Here is a 20,412-nt window from a genome sequence, read left to right on the forward strand (position 1 = left end):
GTCGATTGTAATGTTTGATAGGTACTATTATTTAAGCAATTTGTATTTTGTTTCAATATTTCATTTTGATTATACATGTCTGTAAAGCGCTTTGAGAAGTTTGGTTTCATGGAAAGAGCTCAAGTGTCTTTTTATTATTATTATAACAGAGAGAAGAGAGTGATTTACAGGGGAAAAAAAAATTCATCTCCCAAAACTATGTTGATACATTTGACTGCCTTCATCCCAGTCAAGGACCCTGACAAAACTGTTTTTTAAAAAAGGGTTTTAGTTTTACTGCGCTTGCAACACATTAAGGTCATATCAGCACCAGTAAAAAGGAAGAAAATGGGATAGTAAAAAGTTATAGAATTACAATTAAAGCACCCAACAAAAGGTAAGACAAAGGGGAATTGATTCAAATAGGTTTTGTTTTTTTGTTGTTTTTAAGAGTTTTACGGCGCTTGCAACACATTTAGGTTATATCAGCGCCAGTAAAAAGGAAGAAAATGGGATAGTCGAAAGTTCTAGAATTACAATTAAAGCACCCAAGAGAGAGTAAGACAAAGGGGAATTGGGAACAAATAGGGATCAGATGTAGATTCCAAGAGCATACCATCAATGTACTTAGCTTGAGATCACCTATAAGTCTCATCCGGACACAAGCACAAAATCCAACAAGGAGGAACACACTCAAATGCTTACATCATACATTAAAAAATAAATATAATAATACATAACAGAGAGATGATTTACAATGAAAAAAATATCATCTCTCAAAACAATAACTATGCATTTGACTGTTTCCCTCCCAGCCAGGACTCGGGCCAGGGCCAGGACAAAACCAAGTAATCTCATTCCAAGACAAAGACAGAAAGCATGTTGGAAAACAGATATAAGGGGATAGAAGACACAATATGTACCCCCCTGCCCGCTATGGGAGGTCAGGATCCCCACCCAAGATTCAAATAGGGAACATATGTAGATTTCAAGAGCACACTATCAGGGTAATTAGCTTGAGATCACCTAAAATGTCTCATCCAGACACAAGTACAGGTCCCCACTAAGAGGGAATCACCCAAATGTTTACAAGTCATATAATATGCAAACAAAAGAATACATTACAGATTTACAAGGAAAAGAATATCATCTCCCAAAACTCTTTATACATTTGACTGTTTCCCATCCAGCTAGGGCCTGGACAAAACCAAGTAATCTCATTCCAAGACAAAGACAGAAATCAAGTTGGAAAAGATATATATGGGAACAGAAGACATAGCGTGACCTCCTGCCCACACTGGTGACCCCACCTAGTACTACTAGTAGTAGTTTAAGATGACCTTATCTCCCATTCACAAATGAGCTCAGGATCCTACCATGCTTACAAAGTATTATATTCAAACCCCCAAAAATGTAATAGTACAAAATGGAGGAAACATTCAAGGAAAAAATATACTTGGGTGCCTCCTTAGACAAGAAGCAACCCGGTCAAAAGACCTATCCCGTCTGTCACTTTTTGAAGGAAACAAGAAAAATCAAACAAATAATACAAAATTAAACAAACTACATCATAATTCTTTGGTGGAATTTTATTGTAATAAATGAAATATACCGCCATATTTTCTATACCTATCAATTTTCATATATTATGTAAAAATAAAAACAAAATTGGAAACACTGATAACAACCTGAAATACAGTAAAAACGGGTTAAGCCTAAGAGAACGAAAGCAATATACTGCTGGTACAAAATTTACTCTTTTCTTTTTGGTGACAAAGTAACCAAATTGTGTATAAACTAGAACAGATAAAGTTCCTAGTTATAATCGAATAAATCCAATAAAAGAACACTTCAATCCTTAAATTAAAATTATGTTGTCTACCTGAAACTGTTCTTTAACCAAATTAATCAAATCGAAAGGACTGTTGATATAAGGATACATATATACGAATACAAATAAAGATAACCCCCCCCCCCCCAAAAAAAAAAAGAAATTTGAGAGAAAATATGAAAATAAAACAAACAAAAATAGGTAATCATTATATGTGATGAGGTAAACTTGAATTCAAATAATGAAAAAAAAAAAAAAAAAGGAAAGAAAAAGTTGAACACTGAAAAGACAAAAGCAAACAAACACAAATGACAAGGTTTTGAGAGCATAAGTTTCACACTATCCTAAAATTTTATTTTAAAAGAAGTCGCATTTCCCCATCCAGTTTTCTGTTAATCATGTCACATTTATACAAAATCTAAAACAGCTATGACATGGCATTTCACTTGCATTTTCATCAAAAATAAAACAAATGACACTTTGTACCATGAAAGTAAATAAAGGTTAACTACATTTCATTTAAAAAAAAAAAAAAAATAAAAATAAAAATCTATAACTCAGGTCAAATTACTACAATAACAGAAGTTTAATGTCTCATACAGTTAAAAAATACAATTTTCATCCACCTCAATAGAGCAGGCATATATCATGAACTCAAATTGCATGTTTCTGGCCGTATCCAATTTTCAACACCTAGTTTACCCCGAAATAATGCCAATGTGAGGCAAAGGGTCAGATATTCAAACTCGGGAAGAAACAAACACTGAGTTGTTCATGCATAGCATCGTGTCAACTAAGCATTTATCCATTTGCTCCAACTTCCTACTCTAGTGTAGTAGAATTACATCTGTCAATGAAAGGTTTCACATTAAGCAGCAAATAAAGGACTAAAACGATGACATTGAAGAGGAAAAGATACAAAACATGTTATCAATTTTTTTCTTAGGAAATAAAAATGAAGACTAGCCATGCTACTTACTAATAAGCAAGTTGAGATGGGAAAAAACGATCCTACATGAACAACGATTAGACAAGACAAATTAGACATTTATATTTGGGATTCTTATAAAAACGGTTTGTAAGCCTTAAAACCCTGCTTCCCTTTATCACTTACTCAAACCTTAAATGAAGTGTAAAATACATGAGAACCAACAAAGAAGATAAAACAACAATATACTTTAAGTATACTCAAGCATAATCCTATATATTCGAGATTTGTCTGTTTCATTAAATGCAAAAGTGAACAATAATGGATATGAACAATTTCAAAATAATGAATTCAATTACAACAGACCTGCCACTATAAACATAAATTGCATACCATCTTTGCAAATGTTCCCAAGGTTAAAAAAAAAAAAAGAACAAAAAAAAAAAAAAGTTATTTTTTTTTTTTTTTTTACAAAATTAAAAGATGTGATCACCCCAAATCCGATTCTGAGGCTAAAAATCCAAATTTGAGTAAATTTATCCTGAGAAAAAGAAATCAATACAACTTTTATGACAGGTCTGACATACACCTAGTTTTAGTCGTGCACATACCAATGAATGATAAGTGTGAGAATAAAAGTGTTCAATGTTTACATAAATTCTGTTGCACTGTTAATCCGTTGACTGTAGTCTTCAAGGAACTGAAGGGCTTTGCATGTGATTTGAACATTGGTACCATTCTCTTGCATCATTGGTAATTTCAATGACAGGAAGTCGACTTGTTCTGCGTCTGTAGCATTGATAAACACATGAACCTGAAATATGCAAATCAACATTTAAGGATATAAACAATAGTGATTTCAAAAATGATCATTGCTTGTGTACGCATTGATCTACTATGCCTCTCGGGATAGTAAAAAGTTCTAGAATAACAATTAAAGCACCAAAGAAAAAGGAAGACAAAAGGGAATTAGTTCAAATAGGAAACAGATGTAGATTCCAAGAGCACACCATCAGTGTACTTAGTTTGAGATCACCCAAATGTCTCATCCTGATACAAGCACAGGTCCCCACTAAGAGTAACACACTCAAATGTTTGCAAATCATATATCATATAATATGTAAAACAAAAAAATAGGACAATGCATAATAGAGAGATGATTTAAAATAAAAAAAACCATGTCATCTCCCAAAACTCTAACCGTACATTTGACTGTTTCCCTCCCAACAGGACAAAATCAATTTCTTTCATGCACTGGTAGGAGGAATGATGATGGTAGTTGTTGTAGCGGCAGAAATGATAATAATGTGGTGCTTGTTGCAGTAGCAGTGGTTGTAATGATGATGTGGGTGGTGGTTGTAGTGGCGAAGATAATGTGGTGGTATTTGACAGCTATTGCCCGTAACCCAGAATTTTTCATGAGAAACCAGAGTTTTGGCATCTTTGCATCAGTAACAGTGTATAATGATCAGAAATGTGCACCATATATAAGTGCCATTATAATATCAGATGTGAATACCAAAAAAACAGAAGAATTGGAATTGTTTTCAAGCTCAAATTTGATATTTACACCACTCTTGGGGGACCCGATAGCTCAATTGGTAGAACAACTGCTTCACACAAAAAAGGACTGAGATCGATCCTGGGTGAGTCAAGACTACCCTCTTGACCCCCCTCCCCCCCACTTGTCCATCCAGCCATGATCAGGTAGCTGGGTCTGTTAGATCTGGTGGATTTATATAAAATTTATAACTACTGATAAAACGCAGCTTTACATTTGGATGCCACCACACTATAAGAAACAGTGAAAGTGAAGTGTTTGGCTACTTTAGAATTTGTTTATTAATTATCTATTTTGAAATGTTGGTGTTTTGAGGGACTATACCTTTCTTTGAGCTACAACTTTGTATAATTCTACAGAAGTTCCTTCCTTATGTCTTGCAGTTAAAATGGTATCGGCTTCCTTCTTCCACAAAGCAAGGAAATCATCTGAAGACTTACCTGAAATACATAAATAACAAAATAATGGAATTAAAAATCCAAAATGGTAGAAGTATAACAGGCCTGTAAATGGTTGGTGAAAAAATTGTCGGAACTTTTTGAACACGCGAAAATAGACACAACAGGAAAAAAATATGGACACAACACAGACATGACACTGACACGTCAATTGACTAGTCAAATCATGCCACTTTCCCCTACTTGTTTATAACGAGGTCCTTATTTTATGGTACCAAAATTTTTTTATTTTAAATCCCAATTATTTGAGGGCCCAGGTCTGAGTTAGTTGTAAAATGAAAGGATGAGAACAATTCCTACCCTTTTGAAGGATGTGTATCTTCGCTCCTGTTTGTGTTAAATGTTTACGCTGATTCTTTCGTTTATTTGGATTAAGGGGATGGGCGGGTCCTGAAGACGAAATTCTAAAATGTAATAAGTAGCTGACTTTTAGTGGTAATTTTAGGTTATCTACATCCTAATTAGAGGGAAAAAAATTGAAAACCTAAATTTCAGTTTTTGGTTACCATGGTAACGCCGCCATTTTGAAATTTGATACCCTATCATGAAGCAGATTTCAAAATGCTAAGGCTTCGCCAAATGACAAGTTATTGACATGAAAATAGGTATACTAGTAGTATTTGAGCCATTCATTTGGGCTAAGCATCGGTTTTCTAATATCTACAATAGTATTATTTTTATTGATTTTCAAAGTTCATCAATTTTGAAACATCAAAAATTGACCCATTTTTGGACTTTTGACCCTCATTTACGCAAAATTTATAAAATAAATCTGAAATACAAATGCTCAGTTTTATGAAGCTAGTAATACTGTATGCACATGCGAAAAATAATTCAAAAATGTTTACAAATAAAGGAAGAGTAGCAAAATAAAGGTAGAAAAAGCACAAACAGAGAAAAACGCAAAGTTTCAAGCACAGGAAACTCAGACAAGATCATGCATTCATGCGTCAAAATGACCCTGCTTGATGTGCAGGCCCTCCCTCTTCAGCCTCCTGTTCCTGCCTTGCCTTTTCTCGGCTTCACGTACGTACACACACACACACACACACTCTCTCTCTATCTATCTTTCTATCCATCTATCTATCAAGCTATGAGCGGCTATATGGTCTTGTGGTATGACACTCGCTTTCGGATCGGAAGATGAGTCCTTGGAAAAGACTATTTACTCCCGTTCTCTCACCGTATTCGGGTGTAAAATGAGTACTTAGCCGTCAACAGTGCTGTCGCTGTCGGAAAAATTGTAATATCGCCTAACAGGCGTCATGTCTTGTTCTACATTTTACGTGTTGCTGTCGGTTAGGGACCCTTTGTAAAGCGTTTTGAGCACAGTTAGTGGATTTTGCTCTCTCTCTCTCTCGCTATCGTTCTCAAGTGCATAACAAACCTCTCGCTCATTCGTTTACAACCAATACTCAGTCTAGCTCGACAGTAACTCCATTCATTTCATTTAGAGACCTCAGCGCTTTTTCATTTTACATCATGTTACGAAGGAGTGACAAATTCTATCTATAAAAATTCACAATAATATTACTGTTCCCATCTTGTTCGAGCTGCTGATTTTGCAAGTCGTACAATTCGAGGCTTTCTGGGCATACTTGTTGCGTACGTGTCGGTACTTTTCACAAAACAAAGCTTTTATGTCCCCGGGAAGAAGAAAAATCACACACAGAATAACAATATGTACATGCGATGCATGCGAAGATGAGGTCAAAGCATGAACTTTGACTCGCCCGCTAACCACTCAGAAAGCAGTATCAGGTCATGTTATCATCGACTATTTTGAACAGCCAATGAGAACAGTGCTAGCAAGGCAAAGGTCACAACAATTACTCACGATTTTACTACAATCAGTCAACCCCTCACAATTGAGTCAGAGAAGGGGTTTTTGGAAAGACTCTTGACTAAATATAGATAGACCGAAGACCTTGACAGTGGGCATTTCATATAGACCAAAAATAGACGAAACTATCGATACCAAACTTGCCTATTATTATCGATGTTTTATGCTGATATTGGCCTAACGTTTATATGGCTTTTTCGCTGTCAAGCCAGGCTGTAACATTATATTTACTGACCCCCTTGGACTTCAAGAGGTCAGTTTGGACCTAAACTGACCCATCTGAGAGTCAACAAACACATTTTCATGTAGCAAAGGTTTCAAACTTTTCAAAAATAAAAAAATCTCAAAATCGATATTTTACTCGATTTTTGACAATCGAGGACCCGCCCATCCCCTTAATTCTTATAGAAGAAGAAGAAGAAGAAGAAGAAGAAGACGACAACGAAAAAGAAGAAGAGGAAGAAGAAGAAGAAGAAGAGATGGTGCGAGAGCTTTCGAAGAAGAATATATATTTCAAAGAAAAATAATTATTTCGCATTATCTATTTCCGTTTCACATCTGGACGGAAACAAAAAAATATAGAGACTGAGAAATAAGAACCGGAGATATGCATGTGTGCCAGTAGCAAAATAGAGAGAAACCTTCCGGTTCGGTTCGACACACTTCTGTGTGTGCGTTATTTACTGACTAGGTTTGTGTGTGTGTGTGAAGACGACTCGCGCGAACTTCGCGACCTCTTTCTCTCAGGCTGTGGCACAGTAGGCAGGCAGTGAATATATCCACGGCTACCGGAGCATGTAGGTGACATGATAATATTATAGCTTTTGTTTTGTTATGTCTTTGATGCGACAAATAAAAAGTTTTTTGTTTTGTTTTTTTTTAAGTCGGCATTTGAAACGGAATAAAATCTAATTTTTTAGAGGAACGAAATAAAAGTCTTATTTTCTTTTTTATTGGTTCTGTTCTATGACGTTACGAATTTTATTTTTACTATTATCTTTATTTTTTATATTTTTTTAAGCACTTATAGAGCAAAATCGTACTGTCAGAAATCCGACAATAGACGGAAGATTTCCAGGCCTGTTATAATAAATAACAGTTTTATTGGACTAAGATGTCAAGTGCTTCTAAATTATGTAGATTTGGACAATATTATGCTCTGACAAATTGTCTTTTATTGGCATCACGATAAACAGATAAAACATTTCAAATTTGAAAACAATTGCAAGTGATCTAGAAAATTAGACCAAGGACCAAAGCAAAACATGTAAACAATTAAAAAAAAATAAATATACAAACCACTAATTTTTCCTATTGAGTCCTAATTAAAAGAATAGCTATACTGAAATTATGATGTCCTCTTTTCACTATTGACATGCAATGATCTGTTAATACACCTACATATACAAATCATACCTCTAATTTACTTTGCACATTCAGATTCTTGGCTTCAAGTCCTTTAAAATCACCACAATTGTTGATCATAATATAATACCAAATAAATTAAAAGCATCATACTAAGAAGTTCTCTAGCACAACTTGAAACTTGTAACGCCCATTTCAATCACAAGCAGAGGGAGAATTAAGCTTAAGTGATATGCTTGGTTTTAAGGGTTTAACAACGCTTGCGACACATTTGGGTAATTTCAGTGCTTGTAAAAGGAAGAAAATGAAAGCACTAAAAGATCTAGATTTATAAATTAAAAGCATATGAGAACAACTAAGACAAAGGGGAATGGTTCAAATTGGGAACGAATCAGGACAAAACGAAGATGTTGAAATGTATGAAAAAATGGCACTATTCATTTATCAATGCATGAAAATATACTTTCCGTAAAGAACCATCCGAGAATGAGAAACAGAAATAAGGAAAATCGTGAGTAGAATATGACCTCACAAAGAAACAATATTTTAAAAATGCATCTGAGTTGACAAAAATCCAAGGCATGGCCAGAGCAAAACCAAATGATCTAAAACTAGAACAAATACACAGAGATACATGGATTTACAAAAAAAAAAACAAACAAAACAAAACATGGTGGATGGAGCAGACAATAGAGCAATCACCCAAACTCCCTGCCTATGAGAAGAAAAAGAGGCCCCAACCCTGACAATAAAAGTAAAAAACGAAGGACAAAATATTTAAATAACTTAAAATAAATAAAAATTAAACGTGACCAAAATCAAAATGAGAAAGCCAACTTGTCTGCTTCTATATTTGTAATCCATCACCTGAAATTATCTACAATATACCTGAAACTGGAAAGCAACCTGAAATGAATAACAGCAACATTTAGAAAAACGTGAGTGGCGACATTAAAAACATATGGTAATCTAGACCAGTCATTTTGAAAATGTAATGGAATATAATGTAAACTGGCCATTGATTCCATATAAACATAAAAGCTGAACTTTCATCCTTATGATCAACTCTGATAAAGTTAACAACTTTATAATGAGTCTTTGAAAGGTCTGAAAACAGAGAAATATCAAAATAACTGTAGGTAAATAGGCAAACTCCATTCTAAACATTCCAAACACCCATAAAAGAAAAATGTCATTAGACAATCATACAATACAAAAGCTGCATTGTTGAAGATGATAAAAACCCAAATGAAAAGAAGAATAAAGAATGCAAGATATGAGATAAAGTACCACTAATATATTAAAAGTGACATCGATACCAATGATGACAAAGCAAATGATGGTAACCACATCTAAAAATATCAACGGAATACAACAATCAATGCTCTGACCCAGAATTTTTTTCCAGTCAAATCAGACACTCAGAGATCTCCCTTTTCATTTTGACAAAAGCTGAATAAAATAATTCAAAATAATACTGACCATGATATTCGAGATCAAACTGTAGCCAGTAAAGACCTTCCTTGCAGAGAGAGCCAGTGTACAACTTTGTAAGCTGTTCAGAAACTTGTAAATTGCGACAAAAGGTCTCAAAGTTCATTATGGGTTGACACTCAACTTGAATACCTCCAAGACGTGATAACCCTGCAACAGTCCTTTCCAGTCCGATAATATTTGTCGTTTGTATGACTGTAGAAAGCAAAGAATATAAACAATCTTACAAAATAAAGTAACCATTATTATCAATATGCAAATTTACTTTCAAAGAAACTTAAATAAGTAGACAAGAATGACAAAAATAAATTCTAATGTTACTCGAGCTAAAGTCATGTTACCATTAATTGTAACGTAGTTGCAAGTTAAAAGGAGATTTTAATCAAAAATGGAGATAAAATTAAACTCATAAGGAATTCATTGTAATATTCATCATCAAAAGATCAAATTAATTCAACCAAATACATATTCAGAGCAAGTTGAAGCAGATTCAGGTTAACTTTTTATTCACAGGAAACACAAACCCAGATACAACTATTCAATATTGAACTATATTTAAAGAAAAGGGACTAAAAAAACTGCACACAATGCAAAAATATAACATTATTTCAATGTCTAAATAATTCGCTGGACACAGTAAACAAAACAAAACAAAACAAAAAAATAAATCCCCAAATAAAACAGAAGTTTAAATCAAAACAAACCAAAAAAATGGAGAAAAAAACAGAACAAAACAAACTTGAAATTAGAAAACTGGTTGGTTAAAACAAAATAAAACAATAAAGCAGAACAAACAAAAATAAAAATATTTTTCTAAAAACAGACAGAATAAAAGAATGCTTATAACTCACCTTCCCCCCCCCCCCAAGAAGATAAAAACAACAAACAAACTTCGAACTTCAAAATCGTAAATAATAAACAAACACGAGTATATAACTCATTATTTACATAATTAAAAAAAAATAATTACAATACATATAAAATATATAAAAATGAATTAAAGAAATAAGAGCTTACCGGAAAGTATCTTAGACTCTCCAGACACCTATAAAAATTAAAATAATGAAGAAAAGAAGAAAAAATATATCATATGAAAATATAATTAACATAATAGTAATAAAAATAATTTTAAAAAACATCAATAACAATAACAATAATAGTAATAATGATTAACATAATAGTAATAGTACTAATTAGAAAAAATAAAAATAAATAATAATGACAATAATAAAATTTTTTTTACATAACAGTAATAATAATAATAACAATAATAATAATTTAAAAAATAAAATAACAGTAATAATAACAATAATAATAAGGACAATAATTATAATCATAGTAACAATAACGATAATAATAATAAAAAAAATAAAAAATTGGCAACAATTGTTGAAACAAGGTGGATAAGTCATCGAATACTGATAACAGTTGTGTTGAGGCTAGCCAATATGAGGCTCTACACTATCAATTAGTGCAAACAAAATGTATTGTTCAACACAGAGTAAGAAGAAACCCGCGAGAATAGCAAAAGGCAAAAGAGCATCACACTGCTGTATTATGTGCATTATAAATAATCATCAATGGTGGTGATTACTCATCAGTTGCCATCAAACCAATAATAGTAATTGTAGCAGCAGCAGAATTTTGAGAAATACACTTTAATAAATTAAACATAAATTAAACCAGTAAAAAAAGTGATAATGATAATAATAATAATCATAATAAAAATAGTAAAATAGTAGTATCAGTTATAACACGAGTAATAATTATAATAATAATAGCTTGCTGTACTCAGCATATGAGCAAACAGACATACCACACACACAAGGAGTTGGAATAATGCTTTCCAAACAAGCCCGAAGATCACTTATAGGCTGGGAAGCCATGGGCCCAAAAGAGATTACAGCCTCTTTCCAAAAGTCACACAGGAAAATAAACCTGTTATAAAAGTAGATGCCCCAAAAAATGACAAGGAGGACAAAGAAAAATTCTACAGACTACTACAAAGTATGCTGAATACTTAAAAAGTAAGATATCAATTGAAATTGAAATGCCAAAAAACATCGGGCCCTAGATTCGATTCTACCAAAGCATTGAAATCAAATCCAAATATAATCGCCAAGCAACTACACACTATACTTGAAAAGGTATGGGTAATGGAAACAATCCCCAAAGACTGGAAAGAAGGTCTCATGGTAAAAATACCAAAGAAAGGAAATTTAGAAGAATGTAAAAACCATATAGGGATAATGCTCCTATAGGGAAGGTCTTCAACAGAATCATTTTCAACAGAATGAAAGACATTGTTGACCCTAAACTTAGAGAGGAACAAGCAGGATTCAGGTCAAATAGATCCTGCACTTACCAAACCTGCTCCCTCAGAATAATCATGAGCAAAGCAATGAATGGAACTCACTTCCCTACCTAAAAAGTATTGACTATGAGAAAGCTGTTGATAGTCTCAATCTCAACAGGCCATCATGGAAAATCACTCGGCATTATGGGACACCCCAAAAACTGGCGACCCTTATGCAAAGCATGTACAAGCTGTAAAATCATCCACGACAGCCTCACAGACTCTTTCCCAATCCAAAAGAGCATCACACTTCTTTATTATGTTCATTGGTAGTGATAACTCCTTAGTTGCCATAAAACCAATAATAGTAATTGCAGTAGCAGCAGTAGCATCAGATTATTGAGAAATAAATTTTAATAATTTTAACATAAATTAAATCAGGAATAGAAGGGATAATAATAGTAATACCAAAAATAAGAGTAATACTTATAATTATAATAACAATAATATGAAAAAATCCAGAACAATAACAACCCCCCCCCCCCCCCCACATCAAAACAAAACAAAACCAAAACCAAAAAGAACAAAAACTGAAAAGTATAGAGAGAAACAAAATGGAATAAAGTAAAGAACAAAAGACGAAAAACACACATCTATATTCCAAAAGGGGACTGAAAGCAATGTTTTAACATGAAAAAAATAAAAAGCACATAAAAAGAATCCTGGGTTTATGCTCATCTATATAGGATATTGAAATCTGATGCAAAACAATACATATATCGATAAACAGTATACTTCTACTACAGTGAAGTATCAACTGGAATATGTCTGTGACAAACTTTAAGCTTCACTTGTTACGCATGCTACTGCATTGAAATATTAGCAGAGCTGCGTATCTAATTATTCTCCCAGTGGACTTTAAGCAACAAAAATAAATAAATAAATAAATTCTGAGAAAATAAGGTAACTCGTGCTATTAAAAGAATCACTAGGCTCACAATTAAACAATTGAATCTATTCTCTACTGTTTCTTGTCTTTAATTACAATTGGATGTCTTTGGAGTATGAATATGATTGCAAAGAAGCTCAGTATAAATTAAGTGACACTGGCAATTTGTCAAAAAGGAGGAACATGTATTGGTCCATCGATCAAACTCAAACAAAATCATAACATAAAATATCATAGTTTCGTATATTATATTACTACTTCTAGTGTAATTCTAATAAGTAGAGATATAACTTACTTAAAATTTTTAATGAATTGTCCTTTCCTTACGTTAAAAAAAAAAAAAATGCCTTCTATTCAAGAGAATAGGTCAAAAAGCCTGAAAGTATTTGTTTTTTACTTGTTTTATCTTTGTTACTGTATTCCAGTGGTTATGGATCTTACAAATAAGACTCAAGTAGCATTAATAAATTAAAGTTGTAAAAAATTGTTAAAACAAAGGTAAAAATATTAAACCAAGTTGAGCACCCCTTATAATTGCAACAGACTAATATCATCTTTCTATAACCAAATGACGTATATAAAATTAACATGAAGATCGATAGAAGAATGGATGAGACAGATATAAGGAAAAGGGAATGATAGAAAGAAAGAGAAAAACGGACAAAGAAAGAGTGAAAGAGAAGGAGGGTCGAAAAAAAAAAAAGGAGAGGGAGAGAGAGAGAGAGAGAGAGAGAGAGAGAGAGAGAGAGAGAGAGAGAGAGAGAGGGGGAGGGAGAGGGGTTTAACTGATAAGGCTTGTTTTCTTTCTAATTTGGGGGAAGTTATAACAATTATCTTTTTAAACAGAGCTATAACTGTAACTGTAAAACCACTCTTGACCTACTTACAAATAAACTCATTTTCCCCCTCTCCCACCCCTTCCCTTTCGACCATAAATTGCCTTGTCTCACTGGCTGTCACCAACATGCATACAACTGAGCACAGGTGCCAAAATATGACACAAGACATGATGGTTATTTTTCAAGGGATTGACCACTTGACCTGAGCTTTTTATCAGAGGAAAAAGTTTGACAGGCAAAACCATCGGAAAATTTCTGAGAAATCCTTGGAAAATTATAATCACTGACAAATGTGTGGTCGCAATAATTACCCCCCCCCCTCTAAACGCACATTTAGATTGTCAGCTTGCCAATGTACTCTAATTATAATGCTACAACTATTTTGAAAAAAATCGAATCCCTTTCCCCACCAGCCATTCTTTTCCATTTCGACCAACTCATCGAAAATCCTCACAGGTTGACGTAAAATAAAAAAGAAGAGTAGAGTATTACCACAATATATGCAACTGAGCACAAGTCAAAATATGACAAGACACGATGGTGGATTTTCTGCAGATCCACAACTTAGCGACCTGAGCTTTTATCAGAGAAAAATTTTGAGATGGAGAAAATCCCAATATCCCAGAATTTCGCGTAGAGTAATACACTCTCTCTCCTGTTTTTTTTTTTTTTTTTTTGCCTTTATTTTGTTTCTGAACAAGATTTATTTAATATCAATTTTTTCTCTCTGATCATTTTCTGAATGCGCAAATAATTATTTACTGTTGCTCCCATAATTTGTTGTACTGTTTCAGAGTGAGATTTCATTTCCATTATTTATTTTTTTTGGCCTGTCTTTGAGCAAGATTTAAAAAAATCCATTAAACAAAAAAAAAAAAAAAAAAAAAAAAAGATTATGGCAAGGAAGAATATTACAATTGGTAGCGTCAATTGTCGAAGACCACGACAGTTCGCAAATCGTAAACTACTTATGTACTATTAACTGCCATAGAGTAATGTTAAGTGACTCAAAGTAATGCTACTCTCCCCCCTGATTTCCTGTTTTTGCCACAGAATACTGTTATTATTATTAATAATATACAGAGCTAATATATGTCTCATTTTCTCTTTTCTTTCACCTTCTGATTTCCTATTTTAGCCACATTGGTGCCAGTTGGTGAATCATCAACTATTTACAATATACTGCCACTCTTTCATTTACTCTTTCCTCTCCCTCTTCCGTCTTTCATTCTCTCCTCTCTGTCATTTCCTCTTTTTGTCACAGGCAGTGCCAGTTGGTAGTCCATCCAACTGTCAGGGAGTGATGTTAATATTATTACTTTCATTTACTCTTTCTCAGACTTTTTCCCTCCACCCCTGTCTCTCTTTCAATGACTTTCTTTTCTTTCTCTCTCTCATTTCCTCTTTTTATCCCGGACCATGCCAGTTGATAAATCATCAGCTATTTACCATTAATTGCCACGGACCAGACCTGCCAACCTTCCCAGGATGAAAAGTGTAGTCTATGACCCTAAAAAGTATTTTTTTAGCAAAAAAGTGCGCACTATACAAAAATTTATATAACACCGAACCCAAATCAAAATAAACTCTGATCTTCATCATTCAAGCAATCTCTAGTGATTACAAAGTTATCGATTTATCAAGAAACTAAAACTTGACCGTGCAATACCAAAGGAAATTGCTTTCGAAACACTCAAAGAAATGACCAAAAGACCCCAAACATGTTGGAAGAATTGCTGCTAGTGTCAGTGGAAAAAGTGGTGGTTGTTGTAGCGATGGTGCTCTAGTGGTGGTGATGATGATGATGAAGCTGTGGTGGCGGCAGTGGTAGAAGTGATGTGATGGCGGTTGTGGCAGTGACAATGCTGTGATGGCGGTTGTAGAAGTGGTGATGTCATGATGGTGATGGTAAGAGATCAGTTATGAGATAAAATATCTGGGAGAGTGGTCTTCAATTCAATAAACGACATTTTGCAACAGTAGCAAGATATTTTCCATATATGTTATCTAATTATCCCCCCCCCCCCTCTCTCTCTCTCTCTCTCTCATTCTCTCTCTTTTTATTTTTTTTGGTGCATTCACTACTCCTCCTCCTACTACTACTACTTTTACTACTAATACTAATACAATTACTTTGGTCAAATGATGGGAAATTCGCAAGTAATATGCAAAGACAAGTTAAATACTAAAATGGTTCTAGAGAATGCATTTTGAACCAAATACCGTTCCTAAAGCTGCCCACTTTGTAAATCAAGACTAATAATAGGGGAAAAAAAAAGATCATTATAAATTTTATAAATCAAAATAGAGTAATTTTAGTTATTCTAAAGGGAAATAACCCATTTATGTTTAAGCTTATTAGCAATACTGTTTTTAATTGAAGGCTTCATAGTCAAAGATGTTAGTTCAAATTACATGTTCACTTAGAATTCTCTAATAAGTGGCAAAAGCTTAAATGTGGTCCGAGACTATTTAAAGTATAAAATAAGCTTATATGCATAATTCTATGCAAATGCTCAAAAATGTATGAGAAAAATATTGGTGAAAACTGGCATCATATGTAAGCAACTGCAATGATAACTATAGTACTAAATGTGATGCATCATTCATTCAGAAACACGGTCAACATTTGGTGTATGACATGTAGTATAGTGATACATCAAATGTATCATCAACATCATTCACATCCCATATCTTGTTTAAAAAAAAATCGTACTAAATCCTTTGGAATCCAAAATTTGGGTCCAAAAATCGTACTGGTTGGCAGGTCTGCCATGGACTGATGTCATTCCACAAATGTTTTACACAAATTGAAACCAAACAATGAGTCACAAATTCCTTTAAAACATAGGAAACCAAGCTTTTATAAAAATAAGAAAGCTATCAGGCATATTTAGGCTATACTCGGCAGGGATATGCCAGTTCTGATTTTTTTGTCCACTGAACCTGTCTGTGGTTTGGATACGAAAACAACACTAGTTGTTTTGATATGACTTTAATCCGTCTGCAAATTCCTGAAAAGGATTATAAAATGAAAAACAAATGCCGACGAGTGTAGACTCAGACCTTTCCCAACGAATGAATAAGTGGAAAGTGATGAGAATTGAGAGATCCATGAAGAGGTTTGACTAAATCACTGCATGCACCCGAAGAGTCCCAATTTGATTCCATGGTAAAGGTAGCAAATGACACATCAACTACCAGGGACTCACTCCGTGGCAATTGACACTTCCAGTACAAATAAAAGTGAGAAAAAAAAAAAGAATAAAAAAAAAAAAAAAAGGTTGTGGGACATACACCATTTGCAACATTCTGAAGAAAGAAGGCCAAAAAATAATAATAATAAAAAAAAAGGTGGTCCCGATTTCGACAAGCCATCTGAGACAGATGTCTAACCCAGGCACACAACCATATGAATATGAATGACTAAGACGATGCATTTTTTTTCATTATATAGATATATACTAGGTAATTTGGTAAACGTGCATTTGGCACTCCAGCAGTGGGCTGATAAATGAATGGCCTAGCGGTGACCATATTTTAAAAACCTTATTTTCTTCAAGAGGATTTACTCTATCATTTGGTGTTGTTTATTTTTAAATCAATGCCACTTTAATATATCTTTGGATTGTGGATATTTTATTAACTTTCCTTATTTCTATGTGCATTCGGAAACATTCCATATTCTGGAATGTGGATAATTGTTTAAAAGAGAAGAGTTGCAAATATGTGTCTGGGGATAACGAATTTTCATTATCCCCAGACACCTGTCTGGGGATAATGAAAGCCCAGCCTTTTCGTTATCCCCAGACAGGTGTCTGGGGATAATGACAGCCTTCAGTTTCTGTCATTGACATTGAGCTCAACAATGTCCATCAATTATCAATTTGAATTTTTTACAAAGTACCTCTATAGGTACCCAATAATTCTATTTCTTCTCTCAGGTACTACCGCAAACTCGGGGACCTGAGTCTCTCTTGCTTAGTTTACCCTAGATACGGTCTGCCGCCTGGAATGATGACACCGGATGTTGCTTATTGTTGTATGCCAGATTCTTATCGTTGTATGCCAGACTGGCATTTTCTTTTTTATGTGTTTTATTATTATGTGCGAATTTAATGTATAATGTTTTTATACGTTTTGAACCCGTTTTTGAACAAATAAACGTATATTTGAAAATGGGTAATAAAAACAGTAAAACATTTTGACGTGTTCAATCATTTGGATTTCACGTGGGGTTCTTTGCCGTTTTTTTTTGTCTGGTGTGTTTGTGTTTTTCACGCCGCGGCATTTCGATTCTCATCGTTGTATGCCAGATTGGCATTTTCTTTTTTTCGTGACCAGCATTTTCTACAAAATTATGTGTTTTATTATTATTATGTATGTACATGAATATAATATGTATTATATGCGAATTTAATGTCTAATGTTTTTATACGTTTTTGAACCCGTTTTTGAACAAATAAACGTATATTTGAAAATGGGTATTAAAACCAGTAAAACATTTTTTGACGTGTTCAATCATTTGGATTTCACGTGGGGTTTTTTGCCGTTTTTTTTTTTTTTTTTTGTCTGGTGTGTTTGTGTTTTTCGCGCCGCGGCATTTCGATTCTCGTAATGGCGTTACAATTATTATATGCTCATGCGAGGACAGAAGAAGACGCTATTCTCTTTCTCCAGACTAACGGGTTATTAACAAGAAATCCACCAAATTGTGCGACTTGCAACCGAGTCACCACTCTTATAAAGAAAAGTGCCACAAGTGACAACAGGTACTGGCGTTGCCCTACCCACAAGAGTGTCAAAGTTCCCTTAAGGAGAGGATCGTTCTTTGAACATCAGTGTCTTCCTCTGAGGAAAATTGTTGAGCTGCTCCTTTTGTGGGCTTTCAAGGAGCCGATTCTAAACAGTACAGAGCTCACTGGAGTGAGTGAAAATTCTGTTTTACAGTGGTATGGTTTTTTTCGAGACATTTGTTCGTGTGGCTTTTGAACAACCCGTACCAAATAGGTGGTCCAGGCCTCACAGTCGAGATCGACGAAAGTCTAGTGGCCAAAAGAAAAAACAACGTGGGCCGAGTTGCTGAGCAACGGTGGGTGTTTGGTGGTGTGTGTAGGGAGACGGGACAGGGATTTTTAGTGGTCGTGGATAACGACAGATCAGCGGCTAGACTGTTGCCACTTATTCAGGAGCACATCGCCCCTGGTTCCACTATACACAGTGACGGCTGGGCTGCATACAACGGAGCAACTCCAGTCCAACCTCCATATCAACACCTGGTGGTGAACCACACAGCTAACTTTGTTGACCCCCAGACAGGCGCATGCACCAACACTATTGAGTGCTATTGGAAGAACTGCAAACGCAGGTTCAAATCTATGCTGGGTGTCCACAGTAGTCAACTGGAATCTCATTTGGATGAATTTATGTGGAGGGAGCTATAAGGGAAGACTCACCAAGAAGCCCTTCGACATATTATTCTCCATCTTTCGCAGTGGTATCCAGTATAGGGTGAGTTATAAATACTGTTTACTACTAGTATATGAAAAAAAAAACCCAACAAAACAAAACAAAATCCAGTCCAGATCTAATTATCTACTATGAATCTAGAAATAGATATATTTAGATCTCGAAGCGATCTAAATTTTATATTTTAAAAGATATTAGATCTAAAAAAAAATTAATTAAAAAAATAAAAATTTTGGCCAAAAAATAATTTGGATCTAGATTTTATATTTTAAAAGATATTAGATCTAAAAAAAAATTAATTAAAAAAATAAAAATTTTGGCCAAAAAATAATTTGGCCAGAAATTATTTGGGGGTCCCCGAGTTTGCGTAAAAAAATAAAAAAGATTTGGCCAGCAATTTTTTGGGACCCCGAATTTGCGTAAAAAATATAAAAAATTTGGCCAGAAATTATTGGGGAAATTTTTGGGTCCCCGAGTTTGCGGTAGTACCCTTCTCTCATCTCTGTTGTGAAAGTTTTCATATTCTCGGAAGTGAATAAATAAAAAGAGCCGAGTTAAAAAAAAAAAAGAAGCCTATTATTATATGAGCATGGGAATAATCACCGGTGAGAAGCGTCTGCTGTTCGTTCTCAAAACGCGGATCGAACGGGTCTGCTTTAGCATGCGAAGCAAGTGCTCTTCCTACTCAGCAATTAGGACCTCTAACAATATAATAACCTACCTTAAATTTGTAAACCACACGAGTGACAGCTCTTGATGGAGTTTTATAATCACACAACAAACATTCCAATTTCTGCAGCTTGTTGGGCAAGTCGATGCCCTCTTTCTGAGGAAGAATCTCGATCACCAACAGGAACATCTTCATGTTGCTTTTAGGGAAAGCCATGACAGTCAAACAAAAAAGATATTATCTTTTAAGACGCGTCTAATGCGTGGGAAGACAGAAAAGAGGAGTACAACTTTGTAAGAAATGAATATCTTGGTGTAAGATTTTACTAAAAAATTTATTCACAGATACAAAGGCATGTAGTAGCGGCAGATGAAATGAGCGAGACAGAGACTTCCGGTCCGGTCAAAATCACCGGTGTATGGCGTACGGGTAACGTTTATTCTTATATTAGTGGTGTAAATAGACATTCTTTAATCAATATTCCACTCTCGACTATTTAAATATTGATGGACTTTTTTAAAGCTAAAATATAATAGTTTTGAAAAAAAATTATTTATTATATATTTTCTCTTCAAGATACAAAAATTAATGTACTCGTGAAAATAATTTATCTTAAGTTCTTCTTCGAATAGGTGAGAGCCCACCATTTCAGAAAGGGCCATTCCATTTCTGGAGCAAAGAGGAATCGATAAAACACACAGTTTTACTCCAAACTATAAAGTAAATATAT

General features: G+C 34.2%; 1 protein-coding gene across 1 annotated transcript; it reads right to left on the reverse strand.

Annotated features, from left to right (window-relative positions):
* Positions 1 to 1,552: 1,552 nt before the first annotated feature.
* On the reverse strand, positions 1,553 to 20,105 carry LOC144957639 (uncharacterized). Its single transcript, XM_078888987.1, has 5 exons — positions 19,734 to 20,105; positions 10,477 to 10,504; positions 9,448 to 9,654; positions 4,624 to 4,739; positions 1,553 to 3,552 (listed from the first exon to the last, which is right to left on the reverse strand). Exons 1-5 carry the CDS (start codon positions 19,896 to 19,898, stop codon positions 3,388 to 3,390), a joined length of 681 nt encoding a protein of 226 aa, XP_078745113.1. The 5' UTR covers positions 19,899 to 20,105; the 3' UTR covers positions 1,553 to 3,387.
* Between the last annotated feature and the right edge of the window lie 307 nt (positions 20,106 to 20,412).

The sequence above is a fragment of the Berghia stephanieae genome, chromosome 1, assembly GCF_034508935.2.
Source record: "Berghia stephanieae isolate SIO BIC M18660-M18661 chromosome 1, UCSD_Bste_1.3, whole genome shotgun sequence".
NCBI lineage: Eukaryota > Metazoa > Mollusca > Gastropoda > Nudibranchia > Aeolidiidae > Berghia > Berghia stephanieae.